Here is a 21,644-nt window from a genome sequence, read left to right as displayed (position 1 = left end):
GCTAGCACAACACATCTACTCAGCTATTCTGGCTTGCCGACCAGTTTTAATGTCTTAATAGGTGTGTCCTATTCTGGCATGTGAAATCACAATAAAACAAACCACAGCTTAGCACAATGTGTGGGCCAAGCTACCAGGTACGCATGCAGAAATCGTGAATGGGTGAGGATAGAGGCATGCTCAATACTGACACAGGGTGACTGAGCCTATAGAGCAGGGGTCAGCAACCTGCAGCTCTGGAGCCGCATGTGGCTCTTTCATCCCTCTGCTGTGGCTCCCTGTTGCCGGTCGGCGCCACAATTTTGAGAGGAGCTTCTGGTTGGAGGAGAGGGCGAAGCACGGCGTGCCAGGAGGAGACTCAATGGCAAGGAGCGAGTTTTCCAGTTGGCTCCACAATTGATAGGGCTTTCAGTTAGGACAGGTAGAGAAAAAGGGACACTGTGCTAGGAGGAAACTCTATGGTGGGGGAACCGGACTTCCAGTCGTCTCCAGAGTTGCATGGGAGGGGCTTCCGGTTAGGACCTTTGTGGCTCTTTGAGTGTTTAAGGTTGCCTATCCCTGATATAGGGAGACAGCACATTTCTTAATCCTTTAGATAGCTCACATCCTCTTTGTCTTTCCATATCTTTCTAATGTGTTTTCCAGAGGCTGGTGTGGGATTAGGCATTGGCTTGTGCAGCATCCCTTGTTCCCGGTACATTTCAGGAATATTCATCCACACTCTTTCTCCTGGCTCTGTGGCTCACATGGATGGGAGGCTCAGGTATGTCAAGACCGAATAATTTCCAAAGCGTTCTGACATTCACGTCCCACTTTTTCAAAAGGTGAGGAGTTAACAGTGCCAGGTTTGATTGGTTACTCAAAAGCCAATCCAACTTTTCGCCTGGAAAAAAAGAGCCATACCTTAAAACCATTATTGGCAAATACATCCACACGCATTGCAAAATCTTTTTTCTTTCTTTCTTTCTTTCTTTCTTTCTTTCTTTCTTTCTTTCTTTCTTTCTTTCTTTCTTTCCTTTTCTCTTTCCCCTTTCCTTTCTTCCATGATTAAACTTGAAATATCTTGATATTGCATTTCCCCTGCAAAGTGAAAGTCCAGGTTGCAACAAAGAAAGAAACTGTAAGCACAACATAGTTGCTAAATTCTGGGCCAAGGCTCAGAGCATCCGGAGAAAGTTTAGAGAAGTAGTTAAGTAAGATGAAACCAAGAACAGGAGCCTGCATGTTATTTCTCTTTACTATGAGTCAATCCTGATCTAACACTTTCTGTTCAGCTGAGCCTTCATTCGTTTTGCACTTCAGTGAAACAGGGCAAGATTAGAGCTACTATAAACTGCAGAGAGACTATATTCCATGATTTGTTTTCTAAAATTTGCTGCCTCCTGAGAGAGAGAGACAATTGCTATTGACCTGCTTCCCATAACACACTTAAATGTAGTGGGAGGTGGATTAGTATGTCATATGAGGACCCAAATTGTTGGTGGCAATATGCTCACATTGTAAACTGCCCAGGAAGTGCTGTAAAGTACTATGAAGCGGCATATAAATTTACGTGCTATTGCTATATTAATAGTGACCCAACCAACTAACCCCGAAGGAGTTAGCAATAGCAATAGCAATAGCAGTTAGACTTATATACCGCTTCATAGGGCTTTCAGCCCTCTCTAAGCGGTTTACAGAGTCAGCATATGGCCCCCACAGTCTGGGTCCTCATTTCACCCACCTCGGAAGGATGGAAGGCTGAGTCAACCTTGAGCCGGTGAGATTAGAACCGCTGAACTGCAGATAACAGTCAGCTGAAGTGGCCTGCAGTAGTGCACCCTAACCACTGCGCCACCTCGGCTCTTTTTTAGTTAATTTTTAGCCTCACATAAAATAAATGCGAGAGGTGATTCTCAAATGAATAAGATATCCATTAGTTGTTTCCAAAGCAATCAACAAGGTAATCAGCAAGATTGGACCTCACCCTCACAAAAAGAGACTTGTCCCCTTTATATCAAAAAGAATGTGAGAGAACTTTAAACTTGTTGCCTTAATTTGTAATTTGCCTTAATTGGGCATGGGTAGGCTAGTGAAGAGAAGGACCAGGCGAGACATGAGAGCAGTCTTCCAATATTTGAAGGGATGCCCCAGAGAGGAAGGGGTCAAGCTATTTTCCAAAGCACCCAGACAAGGAATAATGGATGGAAACTGAACCAGGAGAGATTGAACCTAGAAGTAAGGAGAAATTTTCTGACAGTGAGGACAATCAACCAATGGAACAAAAATTGCCTTCAGAAGTTGTGGGAGCTTCATCACTGGAAGATTTCAAGAAGAGGCATTTCTGCCTCTTCTTGAGGCATTTCTGCCTCAAGAAGAGGCAGAAATTTCAAAAATTTGCCTCATTTCAAAAATGGCATTTCTGCCATTTGTCAGAAATGGTGTAAGGTTTCCTGCTTGGGCGGGAGGGTGAATTAAGAGCCGAGGTGGCACAGTGGTTAGAGTGCAGTACTGCAGGCCACTTCAGTTGACTGTTATCTGCAGTTCAGCAGTTCTAATCTCACCGGCTCAAGGTTGACTCAGCCTTCCATCCTTCCGAGGTAGGTGAAATGAGGACCCAGACTGTGGGGGCAATAGGCTGACTCTGTAAATTGCTTAGAGAGGGCTGAAAGCCCTATGAAGCGGTATATAAGTCTAACTGCTATTGCTATTGGTATTGGACCTGGGTACTTGAGAGACCGCCTGCTGCCAATTACCTCCCAAAGACCCGTCAGATCACACAGGGTCGGCCTCCTCCGGGTTCCGTCTGTCAGCCAATGCCATCTGGCTACTACCCGGGGGAGGGCCTTCTCTGTAGCAGCTCCGCCCCTTTGGAATGAACTCCCCGCGGAGATCCGGACCTTCACCTCTCTCCAAGCCTTCCGGAAAGCCGTCAAAACCTGGCTGTGCCGGCAGGCCTGGGGTTGATGAGTTCCCCTCCCCTCTCGACTGGTATGGCTGTGTGATTTTTCGTGTATTTTAATTATGTGTACTGTTGTTTATGTTCCCTTTCCCCTTTGAGTTGTTCGCCGCCCTGAGTCCCCCCTGGAGAAGGGCGGCATACAAATAAACCGAAACTGAAACTGAAACTGAAACTATTGCTATTGCTATAGGTACCTTCCAACTCTGTTAATCTGTTAATTTGCCTATATATGGATTACTCATTTGAAAGTAGACAACAAGCTAGAATTCTTTGGGCTTCAGGCATCCCTGTTTGAAATCATAAATTAGCCAATAGAAACGACATAGGTAATGTTTCAGGTTTGCAAAAATATACGATGTTGACCGTGCTAGGATTAACCCTTGTTTTTTTTTCCTTTTTAATGGCAATCTTCTGGAAGAGGTGGAGATGAAATAGTGGAAATCAATGAGGCATCCGTCCAAACAATGACCCTTAGTGAAGTTCACACTGTCCTAAGCCACTGCAATCCTGGCATTGTCCACATTATCATTAGCAGGCATCCTGATCCACAGGTAAGAGGGAAAGTGAATGGCATTTTTATATTGTAATGTTGTCCCCAGCAATAGGACCAGTGGTGGGTTTCAAAAATTGTTCGAACCGACTCTGTGGGTGTGGCCTCCTTTGTGGGAGTGGCTTGCCGGCCATGTGACCAGATGGGAGTGGCTTGCCGCCCATGTGACCGGATACGAAGATGCCAATGACACTTGTCAGAACCACCTTAAATTACCTCACACACAGCACTGGCATGCATAAGAATATGATGTAAACTTGTTTTTTAAAAGGCATCTTTGGTTTGCATTAAAACAACTTCAACACACGCAATGTTCTGATTGCACCACAAACTCAGTAGTCATCCTTACCTTTCACAGAGGCACTGAGTTTTATAAATATGAGCATGATAGTGTAGAATAATCATATCCAAGGACCAGTGGTGGACCTCAAACATTTTTGGAACCTCTTCTGTAGGTGTGGCCTGCTTTCTGGATCCACTGGTGGAACCTCTTCTAACCGGTTCAGTAGATTTGACGAACCGGTTTTACCGAATAGGTGCGAACTGGTAGGAACCCACCTCTGATAGGACTACTGTCAAAATAACCTCCCCCTCAAAGCCAACCACCTACCCTCCAATACCAAGATGTCTTTCTACTGTGGAGAACCTAAGTCAGGTCTCAGTTTCATCAGGCACCTGCTGAGGCCTATATCCTTGCAAAGGTGTCTACCGGCATCTTTAGAACTTCTTGGCCATTCTCTTTCTTCCATTGTTTTGTCCCTTAACAGCAACCATATAGCTTAATTCTTATTACTTACAATTAATATTGTGTAGCACTTCAAAGCCGAAAGGGTACAGATGCTTTGGAGCGCATCAGACATGCATATAGCAACTCTGTGAAACTCCTTAAAGCAGCTGCATCTCTTTTCGGGGAAAAAGATGCAGTGGTTTTAAGAAGCTGTGTTTAAGAAGCCCTAATACTGTGTTTTCCGAAGTATACTGCTTGTTTTTGGACCCAACGTCCTGCAAAAAGCTGTATATAAAACTTTCCTGAAAGAATTGCAGATGGTCAATTTGCATTAGGTCAAAAAGTTGACTTGTTAACAAGTCTTGGCATGAAACATTGAGCAAGCAACCCCCTTTAGATATCTGTTGTGGCTCGGCAGGAGCCTTTGGAGCTGCTATCAGACTCTGACAGCGAGGGGCCCTATGAGTCAGGCCTGGAGGAGGAGGAGGACCTTGGACAGGGTTCTGACTCCGAGCAGGGCACAGAGAGACTAGTTGGTCCCCAGGTAACGACTGAGCCTTGGATCAGTGGGGAGGAGACAAGAGAGGCTGACACAGAAACCTCCTGTGAGTTGTTTCGGGATGCACGCAGGAGAAGGGCTGATCAACGTAAGGAACAATTGAGGACTTACAGGAGATGATAACGAGCAGCTGTTGCTCGTTAGGATCTCCTCCTGCTGATAAAAGAGACTGATGGTGCCACGCCCTGGTTGCAGAAGTCAACGTTCCCCGTTCGCGTGCAAACATCGAGTAAAGCCAACTTGGATAAGTGACTTGATTTATATGATCCTGTTTTGCAGTAGTTTAGGAGTTATAGGACTTTTGCCAGAGCAATTATCTGTGTTTATTTTGGGCTCGCAGCCAGCAAGAGCCGGGACTGATGAAAGAAAACATTCCTTTGAGCGTTCTGTTTGGCTTTCGTTTCTGAACGGACAAGGTGGGGGTCAGAACAGATATCTTTACCTAAACCTTGGGCAAAAAAGGCTGAATTTCAGAATGTAATAGTGAAACCCACCCATAGTTCCAGGGGAGACTTCAAAGTGTGATTACAAAGTATTGCGGAAATGGAAATAAAAAGCAAACTTGCCAAACTTTAAAGTTTTTATCCTGGTTTGGTGGCCTATTGCAGGTGTCTGAACAGCAGCTCAAGGATGCCGTTTTCAATGCCATGGAAAGCAACAAGCTAGAAAGAGACAAATTCCATTGGAATACAGAAGGTAAGGAATTCCCCTCCATTTAGATATGAAGAATTTGCCATCTTTTTAAAAGCATCCAACCAGGCCAAATCAATTTAGAGACCTTTTTGGTCCATCAGCCTGTTACCAGAATTGGTACCCAGATACCACACAGAGAGAACTAGATCCTCTGGGACAAAATAACAAACAAGAGTGAGCTGAAGCTTTGAAAATACAGTCCAGCAGGTCCCTCAATCTGGACCTAAACTGATTTAAGGGGATTTCTCCTTTGTCCTCATAAGATGTAAGAGAGAGTTAGAACTTTCAGCATATAGCATCCCTATTTTGTAACATGTAACCCTCTCCAGTTCACCCAAAGCCAGAAAAATCGAGTCGAAATGCATCTTTTTTGATAATATCATTGCATCAAAACTCCCAAGATTTTCAGACTTTCAGACCGCAAAATAAGAAACGACTCCTCTCCTGATAGGAACCATCACCTTAACCTTCACCAAGATAACCTTAATTGTTCATTGAGCAACTGTAATAGGAATTTTAAAAAAAGTAATAAATGTGGCGTTATTTTTGTATTCATAAAGCAGGTATTAATTTTAAGTAGAGTATAAGGTAAAATCAATGCCATATTGGATAGTTATCAATAACAAGAAGGAATTTAGATTAGTTCCTTGACATACAGTGATTTGTGGGAGTGGCACGGTGGCCTAGAGGCGGAGTTCTTGCCTGACAATCAGGAGGCTGTTAGTTCAATCCTAGGTAGAGGCAGCTGTTTCTCTCTCTGGGCACAATGAGAATATATCTGCTCAATATAACTCGACGTTAGCGACAGGAAATTGCTCAAAATTTCTACAAACACTTCCACGTTTCTGGCAAGTCCCAGAGCAGAGTGATAACAAACCCCCACGCAAACCTCAAGCAGCCTCTGGCTGCAATTAGTCCAGCCCAGTACTGTCTGCACCAAGGCTGTAAAGCAATAAATTCAAAGTTATTTGGCAAATCAAGGAGTTCAGGAAGCAAAAGATCCAGGTAATTAGTCCAGAACGCCAGAAGAAATGCAAGGACTCTTGGAAAGTTCAAACTTTGGCACACAACACTTCAGGAACTCAGTGTTTGTTCCCAACAATAGCTCCTCCCCACAGCATCTCCTTAAATCTCATTCCCCAGGTGCGCCTTATGAAGATGGGCAGGGCACTTTTCTCCGGAGTAGCTTGCTCAATCTGTGCTGTTCGTGCCTTCTCTCCACTCTCCAAGCCCTTGGATCAGGAGGGGGTGGTCCTTGCTCTTCACCTGACCTCTGTCCCTCATGTTCATCCTGGCTCTGTTCTTCCTGCCTATAATCTGTCCTAATCCTGAAAGTTCCTGGTCTTCTCCATTTTTTTCTGAAGACAATGAAGCCACCCCCTCAATCTCTGTCAGTTCAGGTTCCAGCTCGTCTTCCCCCACAGATTCAGGCTCCAACGAGGGCATGACAGGCATAGACTTTTTGAAACCTTCCTGTTTTGCCATACAAATAGCTGTGTGAGGCTACTGAAGTCCTTACACAAATCCCAGACACTTTGGGGTGCACTATTTATGAAAGTCTTTGGATTTTAGCCATTATCCCATATCTCTTCTGTGCCATGTTTGACTGTGCTGTGTTCTACTTTCAATGTAGGTGGCAGTTGGCTTAAGAAATCTCCCTGTGAAAAATATTTGGAGAAGAATGACGCTCACCTCAACCATCCTTCCCAAAAGCCAATGATCCGTTCCAGCAGCGATAGCAGTTACAACCCCAGGTCGTCTTGTGGAAATGGCCTTCTTTATCAGTTGACCAATGGCCAAGGAAAAGAACATCATCTGGATGTAGCAATTACGCAGCCACCGGGCTCCCGACATTCATTTTCTGAAATGAGTTTGCGAAATGAGTCTTCCCCATCAGCATCTCAAGGCGCCCGTCCCCTTTCACCACATACGACTAAAAAATGCACAGAGATCCTGGTTAGGAAACCCAGGTCATTCAAACCCAAACCTCCACCACGGAAGTATTTCAAACAGGATTGTCCTGATAATGAGCAGATGATCAGAGAGATGAAAGAGAGACCCAACCTGCATGAGAGTGAAGTCCCACCATCTTCAAACACTCAGGTAAGACAGGCTTCTGGTGGACAGAAGGGGCTAAAAAATGCCAACAATGGAGAGAAACTACTGAGGAAGAACAACTGTATCATCTAGAAGTAGAGAGTTCAAAATAGACTTTGTGAGCCCCCCAGCAAACATGTGTAGATAGTACAGCACCACAAAAGCAGTGAGAACCTCTTTAAAAAAGGAAGCATCATGGACTGGAATATCATATAAACAAGGAATGGCTTAAAGTATCATTAGACAATCTCCCAACCAAAAACTCGAAAGAATCCAGGCAAAATGTATTGGGATGGCTTCATAAATGCCTAAAAAGCATGAAAGCAGATTTTTATAAACCAGTAAGGGTGTCTCTGGGAGTATGGCTTGTAAACACCTGGATGAAATTTCAGAAAGAACATCCTGTTGAAGGTGATGTGGATGACGGGGTGACGATATCCCCAAATCATATCACTCTTGCAGGCCCAGAAACACATTATTTGACTCCACATGAATGGCCAGCGAGAACCTCTTTTTAAAAAAGGAGCATCGTGGACTGGGATATTCTTAAAGAAGGAATGGCTTCAAATGTCTTTAGGCAATCTCCAAATGAAAAGTTGTAGAGAATCCAGGCAAAATAGCTTAATAAATGTCTAAAAAGCGTGAGAGCAGATTTTTATAAACCAGTAAGAGGGTCATTCTCTGGGAGTATGGAGTCTCAGAAGGAACATCCTGAAGCATTCAAGGGGAGATGTGGATGACTGGGTGAAGATATCCCCAAATCATATTGCTGTTGAAGGCCCAGAAACAGAATATCTCACTCCACAGGAATGGCTGGAAGCATCCATTCAAGCCATTCAAAACCTACCAAAATCTGAAGCAAAAATCTGAAACTACTCCAAGGAAGAGATGGCTTCAAAAATCATTAAATGGTCTTCTGACTCAGTTGCTTAATGGGAAGGTGTGATTGGGGGTGTGATGTTCATTCGCCTCTTCCTGGATAGCAAGGTAGTGTCAACCAAGCGACTGGCAAAAATGGGCAGCATTGGAAAATTGGCAGTTAACGACAGTTGGCAGCCAGACTTCTTGGTAGAATTCCTGAGTTGTCATGGCAATGGATAAACAAAATGGGCCTTTTGAGGCCCAAAGGACTGAACTCTACCATAAGTCCATGTATTTGCAATACACTAAATAAATAAATACATTGGGAAGGTAAACTGAGGCAGAACCTAGAGCCAGATTTGGCTTCCAGATGTGACGGTTGGTTGCAGGGGGCATCATAACTCTGAAGGCAAAGCAACTGTTGGTTAAGCAAGAAACCTGTGAGAGTAGGCTGAAGCCACCGAATTAAAAATGGTCAAGGGATATAAGCAGTGTGGAGAAAAGCCAGGAAAAGGAACCAAGTTGTTAAGGGGGGTGGGGGGAAGGACAATAATTGGCCCTGAGCCCATAGCAATCCCCTCCCCAAATATCACCAACAAAGGAGTTGGGCCTGCATGGGAAACTCCCCCCACCCCCCAACAAATGCCAGCTATTGTAGTGGTATCAATGAGGTTGCTTTGAAAGAGTTGAGATCCTAATAGGGCCCAGTTCAATGCTGAATGTAAACCATTCCCCCCCCCCCAGGGCGGGCTTTATAACCGATTTTAGAGAAGAAGTTGACCTTTTTGAGATGGCAAAAACATGATGAGTGGGAACCAACCGGTGCATTGAATGACAAATTAAAATGCATTTGCAAAACAAGAAAAGAAAACTCTCTGAAACTGTCTCTCAAAACAACCACCATATCTGAGAACAAGCAAAAATCCCTTCTGTATGTGGGAACACTGACTGCGGGCTTCTTCAAAATTAAAAATTAAAAAAAGAAATTGAGAAGACAATAGCAGGGGAAAAGGAACTAGACTTTATCTCCAAGTATCTGGAGTGCAGAAAAGGAAAATATCAAGTGATATATGCAAAGCATGCAAAAAATAAAATAAAAATAAAACCAGTAACCCTAGGATGGCAGGAAAGCACCTAAATTCACAGAATGTCAAGAGTTTCAGAGTTAAATATAGTATAAAAGATTTGAACTTCCTTTTATTGCTTTATTTTAAATCATGCCTCTGCATATATTCATAAAAATGAGTACTGCAGATTATTTAAATATAGATAGTCTTATTTCTTGTTGGGATTCACAGAACACATGAACCCCTTCCTTACAGCTTAGTTCAAGGTTAAAAACTGGATCATATTAGACTTCTGTAGTACATTTTTTTGTGATGGGGGGGGGGTGTTTCAAAGAAATAATGATAAGCAAGAATATCAGTAATTTGTGAAGTTTCATCTCATGTGCAGAGGACCACAAATGAGATAATTAAATATGTAAGACCTGCAATGATTAGTTATTAGTGGCAAAATAATTCTATTTCTAAGGTCCACAACTCTGCTCTTAAAAAAAGACAAAACCTTTAGACACTTTAGGATTCTCCTTTGATCTATCCCAAATATCCTATTGAAACTTCAATTAGAATCTCCTTTCGTATCTACCCATATAAAAATATGAGCACTTAAGATATCAGATAAAACTATGGGGTTATTCACATGTAGATATTTAAACAGCTTTGATCTGTTAACTGTTCTAAGTTAATTTGAGCTAATGTTTAATTCTGAAGAGTCTTTTTTGAAGCTTGCCTGTTTTCCGACCTTATGCTTCCTTGAGAATTTCTGTCAAATTTCTCTTGGTGCTTTTGACATGACTTTCTTACTGGAGTGAAGATATGTTTTCTCTTTAATTTCTTTCTGTCACACTGAAAGAACCCCCATTAGAAGTGTTTTCTGTTAATGTTTTCCTTTGGGATTGAAAGGGAAGGCAGAGAGTAAAAATTAGAAGAGTTAAAAGTTAGAACAATTAATCTGTGGAACAACTTGCCTCCAGGAGTTATGACTGCTCCAACACTGGAAATATTTAAATAGATGTTGGCTAACCATTTGTCTGAAGTGGCATAAGCAGGGGGTTGGACTCGAAGACCTCCAAGGTCCCTTCCAACTCTGTTATTCTATTCTAAACCATTAAGGGTTGTATAAGAATAACAGAATAACAGAGTTGGAAGGGACCGTGGAGGTCTTCTAGTCCAACCCCCTGCTCAAGCAGGAGACCCTATACCAATTCACACAAATGGCTCTCCAGTCTGTCCAGTCTCTTCTTAAAAACCTCCAGTGATGGAGCATGCACAACTTCTGGAGGCAAGTCGTTCCACTGGTTAATTGTTCTCACTGCCAGGAAATTTCTCCTTTGTTAATTTCTCCAAGAAAAGACACGACATTCACACGGGGCTTTCTGAAAACTGAAAAAGAGCAAGAAAACCACACTTTGCCCAATAACATTTCACCGACATTCTCTTCCCCTTTCAGTGAAAGGAAATTAAATGTGATCTGGAGGGGTGTGTGGGGGGGGGAATATTTCAACATAATTTAAGGCTCTGAAAGCATCGTTTTTATTTTTCCAGAAGTCCATGGGCAAATCAAGTCCCTATTTTGATATTCTTTTTTTAAATGCTTAGGAATGGATTGCAAAGGATTTTAAAATCTGGCAAAAAATGACACATGGTTAAAAAAAGAGAGAGAGAAGAAAATCCTGTGTATAACCCAGTGATTAGATAAGTCAGTATTAAACTAAATCCTGACTGAGGGTTATTTAAAGAATCTAATGGCATAAAGCTGAACTAACAGCATCATTTGTCAGACTTGAAAACCCAACCTGGTTCCAATCTGAGTCCCAGATGAAACCTTTTATGTTTCTCTAGATTATACCAGAAAATGCAGTTTGATGCAACTCAGTGTTGTCCGCTTTGTGCTTCCTGTTTTGTCGGCAGGAAGTTGGGGACCTGCTGCGGCTGAGAAATAAGACGGTTGTAACACACGGCACATTTGCAAGTTCTTTGGCTCCACGAGCTGCAGAGCAGCAGAAGGTATCCTCAGGAGCTGCAGATCACGAAAAGAAAAGCAGCCAAGGTACGATTTGTTTGCCTGCCATGGAAAGTCAGTGCTAACCACGGAGTCTCCTTTGGAAAAGGAGATTCCTTGGTTAGCACTGACGTAGGAGTTATTGTGCAAATTCCAGCTTTGCAATCCTGGGCAAGCGATTGTTATCATGACCAAGATTGCAGAATGGCATGCAGTTTTCTGCAAACGATCTGAATAAATCTCTCCAGGATTGTGCTCAAAATCAATGCATGAATGAAATGGGATGATCCAACTGCACGACTATGTGAGTTAGTAACTGTCTATCTAGAGATCCCTCAGCAAATAGAAGATAACAACATTTCTTCTCTTTTGCTGCCATAAAAACTGCCCGGACATCTCAACTTGAAAGAGATTTTCTCAGGTTTTGGCTTCGTTAGAAATAAATTTCACTCATAGGCATAGGATTGCATGGGAGCACTTGTAAAGTTCCAGGATTGTTACTGGCACACGCAAACCAATTTCTGCACAGTTCCGTAGGTATAACTGAGTTTGCTTGATACTTGCTCGCAAGCATGCATGAACTGTAATCCTGTAGGGCAATTTTGAATTCAGAACGATGCAAAAAAGCAAAGGAATTTTGGCGACGGATTCAGGTGTGGTTAGAAACAATGGTTGGACAAAGATTAGAATTTAAACCAGAATTATTTTTATTAGGAATTATAACAGAGGGCTACAGTAAAGGGTCAACATATTTAATACTACACGTTATAACAGCAGTGAGAATGGTGTATGCCCAACAATGAAAAAGCAAAAATATACCTTTAGAAAGAGAGATAATAAAGAAAGTTTTGGATTGCGCGGAAATGGTTAGATTGACGTTAGAATTCAAGAATAAAGGAGAGACAGAATATCCTGATATATGGAATAGTTTTTACCAGTGGTTGGAACTGAGAGGTGGGAGTTGAAACAGGAAATAAACAGGATTTGTAGACCCGAAATGTGTTGTCATATGTGTAAATATAAATGATTATATTGGGCAGAATAATTGTATATACTTAGTCAGGTATGATGAGTATATATGATATTTGTTCTATATTTTAGTGTGTATGGTGGAGATAATGCCAGGATGGTTGCACTGCGTCCGATATTTTAATATGAAATGAATTAAAAAAAATTAAAGATAAAAAAAGAACGATCCCATTGGCAAGAGCTGACATTTTGTTAACCCTCTGGTGCGTTTTAGGGAAGGCAGACTCCTCTGCACGGCCTGCACTCAGAAGACAAGCCAGGGTGGATTATAGCCTTGAGGCGACACCCGAAGATCCTTGGGTGAGAATTTCCGACTGCATCAAAAGCTTGTTTAACCCCAGCATGGCCGAAGAAAGGTGCAACTTAAACATGTCGCATGGCGTCGAAAGCAAAGACGGTGAGGCAACCTTGCATTGCTCGGATGTGGCCCTGCAGCCCTCAGACACCGAGGAGAGCGATCCCAAGGCCTCTTCTACCTCAGAAGAAGGTGACTGTGTGAAGAAAGGGCCACCAGTAGCACCCAAACCAGCTTGGTTCCGTCAAAGCCTCAAGGGACTAAAGAAAGGAAGTTCAGATGTGAAACCTCTCAGAAACAGCATCAGTGAGCATCAAAGCATGTCGGACAATGAGGCAGGCTCCATGACCAAGATCACCCGGGCATCTCCTAGAGGATCGTCAATCAAGCAGAGAATTAGCTCTTTTGAAAATCTGGGCACCCCTCAGTCTCCTGAAAAGGGGACGAGGAAGCTGAGTCCGAAGCCCTCCGTTCAAAAAGAAGAACCTTCCGGCAGGCGGGATTCCCAAACAGCCAAGTTTGATCCTCAGGAGGCCTCCACCAGCAACATCGACCACCAAGGTTCTGAGGAGAGCAGCCATCGGCCATCATCTCAAGGAGAAGATCAGATCGGCTCCTCTTCTTCCTCCTGCGTGGAGCGATGTGCTTCAATTTCAAAGACGAGCAGCAGCCCCCGTCTTGACTCATCTTTGAATCTTCCAGCCTCACAAAATACGGAACTTGACCCACCAGTCACAAAAGCACCGAGTCAACGAGCACGGAGCTTTCCGCTCACTTCATCTCAGACATGTGAGGTGTTGAAAAGCAAAGCCGAGGGAGAAAAATGCAGCAAAATCTACTCCATTAGCAATCACTTCTCGTCAGCTTTGATGAAATCCTTAGATGGCTTTCCTTCTCGGTCTCCTCGGTGTCCTAGAAAGAGCCCCGGAACCTCCAACGGAGGGATTTCTGAGTCTTGCCCAGAAGAAGACAAGGTTGCTGTCCCTCAAGGAAGAGAAGTTCAGTCTCTGGACACTGGCTATTCTCTTAAGTAAGGTCTTTCGGTTTGTAACTTTAAAGTGTGTGTTTTTTTCGGTGCCTCAGTGGCTAAGATGTTGAGCTTGCTGATCAGAAAGGTCGGCAGTTTGGTGGCTCGAATCCCTAGCGCCATGTAATGGAGTGAGCTCCCGTTACTTGTCCCAGCTTCTGCCAACCTAGCAGTTCGAAAGTATGTAAAAGTGCAAGTAGAATAATAGGGTCCACCTTTGGTTGGGAAGGTAACTGCATTCCGTGCGACTTTGGTGTTTAGTCATGCCAGCCACATGACCACGGAGACATCTTTGGACAGCGCTGGCTCTTTGGCTTTGAAACAGAGATGAGCACCGTCCCCTAGAGTCAGGAACGACTAGCACATATGTGCGAGGGGAACCTTTACACCTTTTAGTTAAAAAAATAACCCCTTGCATTCAGTATTTGCTTTGGAGTTTAAGTCAGCTTTTGTACAAATGCTCATATAATACTAAGCTCTCATATGATTTTGGTTTTGGCTTAGAATTATGCTCCCACTTACCTATGTTGGCTTAATGTTATTAATAAACTAGATCTTGTAGTTATGTGTCTGTGAAGATTCTCAGGCATCCTGCTCATCCCAAAAGGTGTTTTTTTTTTCAAGAAGCAACTGGACTGTCTGTGTTTTTCCTTGAAGGCGTTTTGCTTCTCATCCAAGAAGCTTCTTCAATTCTGACGTTCAGAACTGAACAAGCTTTTTGGATGAGAAGCAAAACGTCTTCAAGGAAAAACACAGAAAGTCCAGTTGCCTCTTGAGAAAGCACTTTTTGGGACACCCGTGGCTATGATCAACAAATCATGATTTTAAAAACTCCGGCTTAGTATGCTGCGCCTTTCAAATTTTTAATCCATGGTTTCCCTCAGAAGGGAAGGACAAAAGTCTTGGTTAGGCCAGGCATCCCAACAGCTGATGGGATGTTTCTGATATTCTCGGAAAACAAAGAATAATTGGAGAGCTGTCAATATTGGACTATTAAAATCTGCTGTGCTTTCTTTATTCAATTTATTGCTGGAAGTGGTAGGAGGTCTACCTCAGGGGTTATTTTTAGGAAAGCCAGGCAGATGGGAGGTTGCTGAAGAGATGATTAAAAAAAAAAGGAGCGACTGCATTGTTCCTGACAAAGTGTAGAAACACCAACTTCCCTCCTTTAGAATTCCTCTAGAATTCTCTTGGTTTGTAAAATGAATTTCTTGTAGCAGTCTTCTGTCTTTGGATCAGTTGCAATGGGAATTGTCCCTAGAAGAGTAGCTGTGGGTTGTCCATGGAAATTTTGAGGCAGACTGTTTCTGTTGAGCCAATGCCAGCAGTCTGAAAGATGGCCCATTTTTTTCACTGACATATTTCAATGCATTTTGGGAAGAAACCCCTGCAGTTGATGTGGCAAGAGTTGGTACGTTCCAATGACTCTCTAACTCTTTGCATATATACATACAAATGATTAATGAAGATCCTTGGATAAGTAATGAAAGGTCTTAGATTACGTAGTAAACTTTGGTCCAGTTGCCATGAATTTAACCTTTTTAAGATACTTTTGGCCTGGATGATTGAGTTTTCATCAACATATCAACATTTTTGGGGGGAAACCCTTCAGCTGATGGGGCAAGAGTTGGTACATTCCAATGACTCTCTGTCTAACTAATTTTTTTAAATTTTGACTGATGAAGAGACTTGGACAAGTAATGAAATGTCTCTGATTAACAAACTTTGACCGAGTTGCTGTTACTTTAGCCTTTTTTTTAACAGGCCCAGTTTTTACCTTCCATTCCTGCAGCATCCAACATTCTATGTTATTTTAGAAGTTGTTCAGTTCTCCTTGGGCTCATCTTGTTGTCAGATCCTTTCTTAAGGTTGCCTTAGCAATGTTTTGTTGACATGAGGTCACAAAGAACAGTTTGGCTATTATTATTTAGGATTATTTAGCTTTTTTAATTTCAGCCCTGTCTAGGGGTGGGATTCAGCTGGTTCACACCAGTTTGGGTGAAACACATGATTTTACATCCGGAACCGATAGTTGCAAGAACTGGCTGGCCTCCCCCCCACCTTGCCCCGCCTCTCCCAAGAGTCTCCATGTGGCCCATTCATCATGCCATGTAAGGCTCTGGGAGGGCGAAAAATGGGCCTCCCAGAAGTCCAGAAATGGGCCCATTTCCAGCCTCCCGAGGGCCTCTGGAGCACAGGAGAGGCCATTTTCGCCCTCCTGGAGGCTCGGAGAAAGCTTCCGGAGCCCAGGGCAGGTTGAAAACGCTTGCCCCCCCATGTGCAGGAGGCCGAGTAGGTCATGCCCACCATGGTGATGCCCACCCAGCAACCAGGCAGAGAACTGGTTGATAACATTTTTCAGTCCCACCACTGGCCCTGTCCTTGCTGTGAATGAATTATTCAACAACAACCCAATGAAAGGAAACTTGGAAACTTCCAAATTTTCTCCAATTAGGTCTCTCTGTAGAAAAATTGGCCATAGAAACCACAACTTGAAATAGGGATTTTCCTAACTTGGTTTGAAAGTTCAGATATAGTAATTGCTTGGAAAACTGTTTATTTTGACACCAGTTCCTATGTTGCAATTCGGGCCCTCCGCTCTTCCATCACATGTGGTTATTTGAGGAAATTACAGCATATTCCTCTCCCCTTGACCCCCCTAAGCCTTATGCCTTCATGGCTTCTGCTTTTAAATCTCAACATGCTGAGTCTTCCTTTATTTAAGAAGCAGGTTCTGAGAAATGGGCGGACATGGGACTTCCATGAATCTAAGTGAGGTGAATATAGACACCCCTTGGATGTAAGAGGCTGAGTTTCAGAAGAAAGAAACGTCTGCCAGTATTGCCTGAAATATAGAATGACTCGGTTCAGTCTTCATGAGCTCTTCTACTCTGAAGAATCGGGTCTCTCTGAAAACAACTCCGAAATGCCACCAGGTTGGCTCTTATTTGGGAGCTGAGATAATTTATTTCGAACTTGATTGTAGGGTATTTGAAACTACGATAAATGATTCTTTAAAACTAAAACAGTTTTGTGGAGTTTGTGGGCAGTCTGTTTTCCAATTTGCAGGAACTTCACGTTCTGGGCTTCACGCCTTTGAAAGGGAAAAATGCTTCTAGCTTTCCTGCTGTTCCTCAGAGCAAGCATTGGGGAATGGATGGATGGAGAGATGGATGGAGAGATATAGAAAGATAAATATAAAGAGATAGATAAATAAATATAGATAGATAGATATACGGATGGATGGATGGATGGATGGGTGGGTGGGTGGGTGGGTAGGATAGGTAGGTAGGTAGGTAGGTAGGTAGGTAGGTAGGTAGGTAGGTAGGTAGGTAGGTAGATAGATAGATAGATAGATAGATAGATAGATAGATAGATAGATAGATAGATAGATAGATAGACAGACAGACAGACAGACAGACAGATAGATAGATATAATAGGTAGGTAGGTAGGTAGGTAGGTAGGTAGGTAGGTAGGTAGGTAAGATAGATAGATAGATAGATAGATAGATAGATAGATAGATAGATAGATAGATAGATGATAGATGATAGATAGATAGATAGATAGATAGATAGATAGATAGATAGATAGATAGATAGGGTAGGTAGGTAGGTAGGTAGGTAGGTAGGTAGGTAGGTAGATAGGTAGGTAAGATAAATAGATAGGTATAGATAGATAGATAGATAGATAGATAGATAGATAGATAGATGATAGATAGATAGATAGATAGATAGATAGATAGATAGATAGATAGATAGATAGATAGACAGACAGATAGATATAATAGGTAGGTAGGTAGGTAGGTAAGATAGATAGATAGATAGATAGATAGATAGATAGATAGATGATAGATAGATAGATGATAGATAGATAGATAGATAGATAGATAGATAGATAGATAGATAGATAGATAGATAGATACAATAGGTAGGTAGGTAGGTAGGTAGATAGGTAAGATAAATAGATAGGTATAGATAGATAGATAGATAGATAGATAGATAGATAGATAGATAGATAGATAGATAGATAGATGGATGGAATTGAAAGTGCTGCTGGTGTGCCCTGTAAAGTCATTCCTGATTTTAAGTACGGTTTCCTGAATAAGTCCCAGTTTCTGAATTCAAATAACTTGCTAGGACAATTAAGAAGACTGTAGCAGCATAATAAGAACCTATAGAATCCAGATTTTGATCCTGAAGATCCATTCTCTATTCTTATCAGAATAAATAAGATACATTCTGATATTCTGAATAGAGATTAGATATTCTGACATTCCCTTTTTGCACTAAAAAATGAATTAAACAAAAAGGGAATATCTGAAAAACACCAGTGAGTTGATGGTAATAGGAGTCTAGAAAGCGGCTTGACTGTAATGAGGAGAAGAAATAGAAAAATTAAAAGAAGAAGCCGTTTCAAATGGAAGCCGACTGCTTCTTATTCAGCTTGTTTCTTGTTTCCCCTTCCCAAATTGTCTAGCCTTTCTGAGTTGAGAAACTACGGAGCAAATCACCCAGACAAAGAGAAGAGGGAAGATACGAAGAAAGCCTCCAACCCGTCTCCAACCCTGGGCACCTCCGGGCAAGCGGTCATCTCTCTCCTCACTCCCGAAGAACTGGAGAAGCTTCTGGAGGAGGTGAAATCTTTGGATGAAACAACACTAAAGGCAAGTCTCTGATATCGTCAACTTTTCCAATAGCTTCTCCTAACCAAGAACCTGTGAATGTCTCACGCAACAATCCTTATCCCTCTCAACCAGCAGAGCCAGTAGTATTAGTAGGATGGAATATTCCTGTGATGGTGCACCCATGGCATGCATGCCAGAGGTTGCATGCAGAGCCCTCTCTGTGGGCATGCACGCCGTCACCCCAGCTCAGCCAGCTGTTGGTCGGGTTTCTGAGGCACGCATGCATGCCAGCCAGCCGGTCGTCGGGTTTCTGGTGCTTGTACATGCGCCGTCTTCCGATTTGGCCGCTCTGTATCTAAAAGGTTTGCCATCACTGGAATTATTCCATCCATCCATCCATCTATTTCCTAGCACTGATTCCGTTATCCAAGTGGGAGCGCCACTTTCACTTGATGCCTTCAAGCAGAAGCTGAAGATGACTATTATCGGGAATGCTTTCATACTTCTAGTATTCAGGATCTCCTTTCTCTCATCCCGCCCCATTTATTTGTTTTGTTTTGTTTTGCACAGCAACTCAATGACATCCACGTGACAATTCTGCACAAAGAAGAAGGGACTGGCCTCGGGTTTAGCTTGGCTGGTGGAATAGATCTTGAAAACAAAGCTGTTGTCGTAAGTGATCTGCTGGGCGATTCATTTTGTTGGGGGGCAGCTTCCTGATAGGTCAAAACCTCTTTGTGAGAATAATTTTGGCTCCCATCTCATGTGGATTCCTTCATAGTCAAGAGAAGCCTGGAAGCCCATTATCTCCATCCCTCGTACAGCACTTCCACTACTATACTATCTTAGTTCGTGATCTCGTTGCACATAAGGAAATTTAAACCAAGTAAAGGGAAATCATACTCTGTACTATCATATTAACCTCCCTCCCTTCCTTCTTTCTCCATTAGAACAATTTTCCTGCTTATTTGCCACTGCATGGAGAAATTAAAAAAACTCTCCTGTTTTCTAGGACCTTGCTATTTACCTGTCTGCCTTTAAGGTCAGAAAGCCCTATAATATATTCTTTAGATTAGCACTGGCCAAGAATATTATAAATTAATCTTGTTTTTAAATGGAATCAGGGCTAATTTGCGGACACTCTCCACTTATCAAACTATAATGCAACTTTTTTTTTTTAAGCAAAAAATCTCACCCATCTTACTTACTCACAATGCAAATCAAAGACTGGTAAGGAAGCTTCCCCACTGCATGTCTTTTCGTAATAGGTTCACAAAGTCTTCCCCAGCGGCTTAGCATCTCAGGAAGGAACTATCCGAAAAGGGGATGAAGTCTTATCGATCAATGGAAAATCCCTCAAGGGTGCCACTCACAGCGAAGCGCTGGAGATCTTGCGGAAAGCGCGCCATCTCAATCTGGCAGTGATTGTCACACGGAAACCCAAAGAGAGAGAATGGAGTGCCCAAAGTGGTTCGCTTGAGTCCTCAGCATCAACAGGAAGCGAAACTTCAATGGATTCCAGTGAGTCCGGGGCCTGATGGTGGGAAGGGAAGAGGTGCTGGTACTATAGAGAGGGATTCATGGCAAAGTGTATGCACAGCAGAGGTGGGTTCCTACCAGTTCGCACCAGTTCGGTAGAACCGGTTCGGCAAATCTACCGAACCGGTTAGAAGAGGTTTCACCAGAAAGCAGGCCACACCTACAGAAGAGGTTCCAAAAATTTTTGAAACCCACCACTGACAGAGAGAGAGAGAGAGAGAGAGAGAGAGAGAGAGAGAGAGAAAGAAAGGAAGAAAGAAATAAAGAAAAAAAGAAAAAAGAAAGAAAAAGTGAGAGAGAGATAAAAGAAAAAAAGGAAAAAGGGACAGAGAGACAAAAGGAAGGAAAGAGAGAGGGGGGGGGGAAACACATGGCCGGCAAGCCACTCCCACCAGGTCCCACAAAGGAGGCCACACCCACAGAGTAGGTTCGAAATTTTTTTGAAACCCACCACTGATGCACAGGAAGTATCTTGATGCAATTCTGTGGTCTTCAGTAGAAAGCATCTCAAAATAATCTAGAGAAAGAAGTTGGTGGAGGAAGAAGTATTTGCATACTGTAGAATTAGCGGAAAAACGAAGAGAGAGAGAGAGAGAGGGAGGGAGGGAGGGAGGGAGGGAGGGAGGGAGGGAGGGAGGGAGAGAACAAGTGATATGAGCCAAAGTGGCACAGTGGTTAGAGTGCGATATTGCAGGCTATTTCTGCTGCCTGCCGGCGGCCTGCAATTTGGCAGTTCAAATCTCACCAGGCTCAAGGTTAACTCAGTCTCCCATTTTTCCGAGGTGCATAAAAATGAGGAGCCAGATTGTTGAGGGAAGGAGGTTGACTCTGTAAACTGCTTAGAGAGGGCTGTAAAAGCACCGTGAAGCGGTATATAAGTCTAAGTATTATTGCTATATGGAGAAAATATTTTGCAAAAAACAAAAACAAAACCAAGAATCACAAGTAAGGTAATTCTACACACCTTGCTTGATTCCTCCAGGACACAGTTTCTCAGATCTTTTGGAAAGTTAAAGTTTCCAGTGAGCAGGGAGGGCAGTGATCCAAATGTATGAAGAAGATCCAAGATTATAGGACAAAACTTTTGAAATCCGCTCCCTTTCAAAACTACGTTATCCTTCTTTGCCGACTTCCATTAAACTTTTCAAGTTTCTCATCTCTAGATGACAGGAAATTCTGCACCCCAGATTTCAGCAATTTATAGCGAAAGGGAGCTCCAGGAATTTCAAAAAAGAAAAAGGGGTTGGTTGGGATTCACATAAGGGCCTATGAGCTCTAACCACCTGCCCATAATTGTTATCAAGTCAGATTATTATCCCTCTCAGTCAGTGGTTCCTGAGGTTTTTTTTGGCCATGCCCCACCTAAGCATCTCTAAAATCCTGATGCCCCCCCCCCTTCCCGGACATATAATTCTTACTTTACTCAAAAAGTGAACTCTACTCATGCAGAGGAAGCCTAAAAGGCTATTGACTTGGTTTAAATAAGGTTCAAATTGCCCCCATTAAAAATCCAATTGCCCCCCTATGGGGCATGGACCTCATGTTGGGAACCACTGCTCTAAGTTAACTGTCTGAGATCCTCTTAGTGGCCAAGTATTGGACATATCTATCTGTACAAAACTGGTGGTTTTCTGTAGC

The 21,644-nt window shown here is 42.8% G+C and overlaps 1 protein-coding gene across 1 annotated transcript in view; it reads left to right on the top strand.

The window, feature by feature from the left end:
- The window catches only part of IL16 (interleukin 16), a 40,647-nt gene that overhangs the window by 16,265 nt on the left and 2,738 nt on the right, over positions 1-21,644 (top strand). The window contains exons 10-18 of the mRNA XM_032232824.1: positions 646-763; positions 3,360-3,492; positions 5,386-5,473; positions 7,104-7,573; positions 11,401-11,539; positions 12,735-13,845; positions 18,320-18,506; positions 19,038-19,139; positions 19,736-19,988. Of these exons, the coding sequence (XP_032088715.1) occupies positions 646-763; positions 3,360-3,492; positions 5,386-5,473; positions 7,104-7,573; positions 11,401-11,539; positions 12,735-13,845; positions 18,320-18,506; positions 19,038-19,139; positions 19,736-19,988 (2,601 nt within the window). The remainder of the gene's footprint in view (positions 1-645; positions 764-3,359; positions 3,493-5,385; positions 5,474-7,103; positions 7,574-11,400; positions 11,540-12,734; positions 13,846-18,319; positions 18,507-19,037; positions 19,140-19,735; positions 19,989-21,644) is intronic.

The sequence above is a fragment of the Thamnophis elegans genome, chromosome 16 (genome assembly GCF_009769535.1).
Source record: "Thamnophis elegans isolate rThaEle1 chromosome 16, rThaEle1.pri, whole genome shotgun sequence".
In the NCBI taxonomy this organism is placed as follows: Eukaryota; Metazoa; Chordata; class Lepidosauria; order Squamata; family Colubridae; genus Thamnophis; species Thamnophis elegans.
The sequence above is the reverse complement of the archived record's forward strand: the minus strand, read 5'-3'. Positions and strand labels throughout refer to the sequence as shown.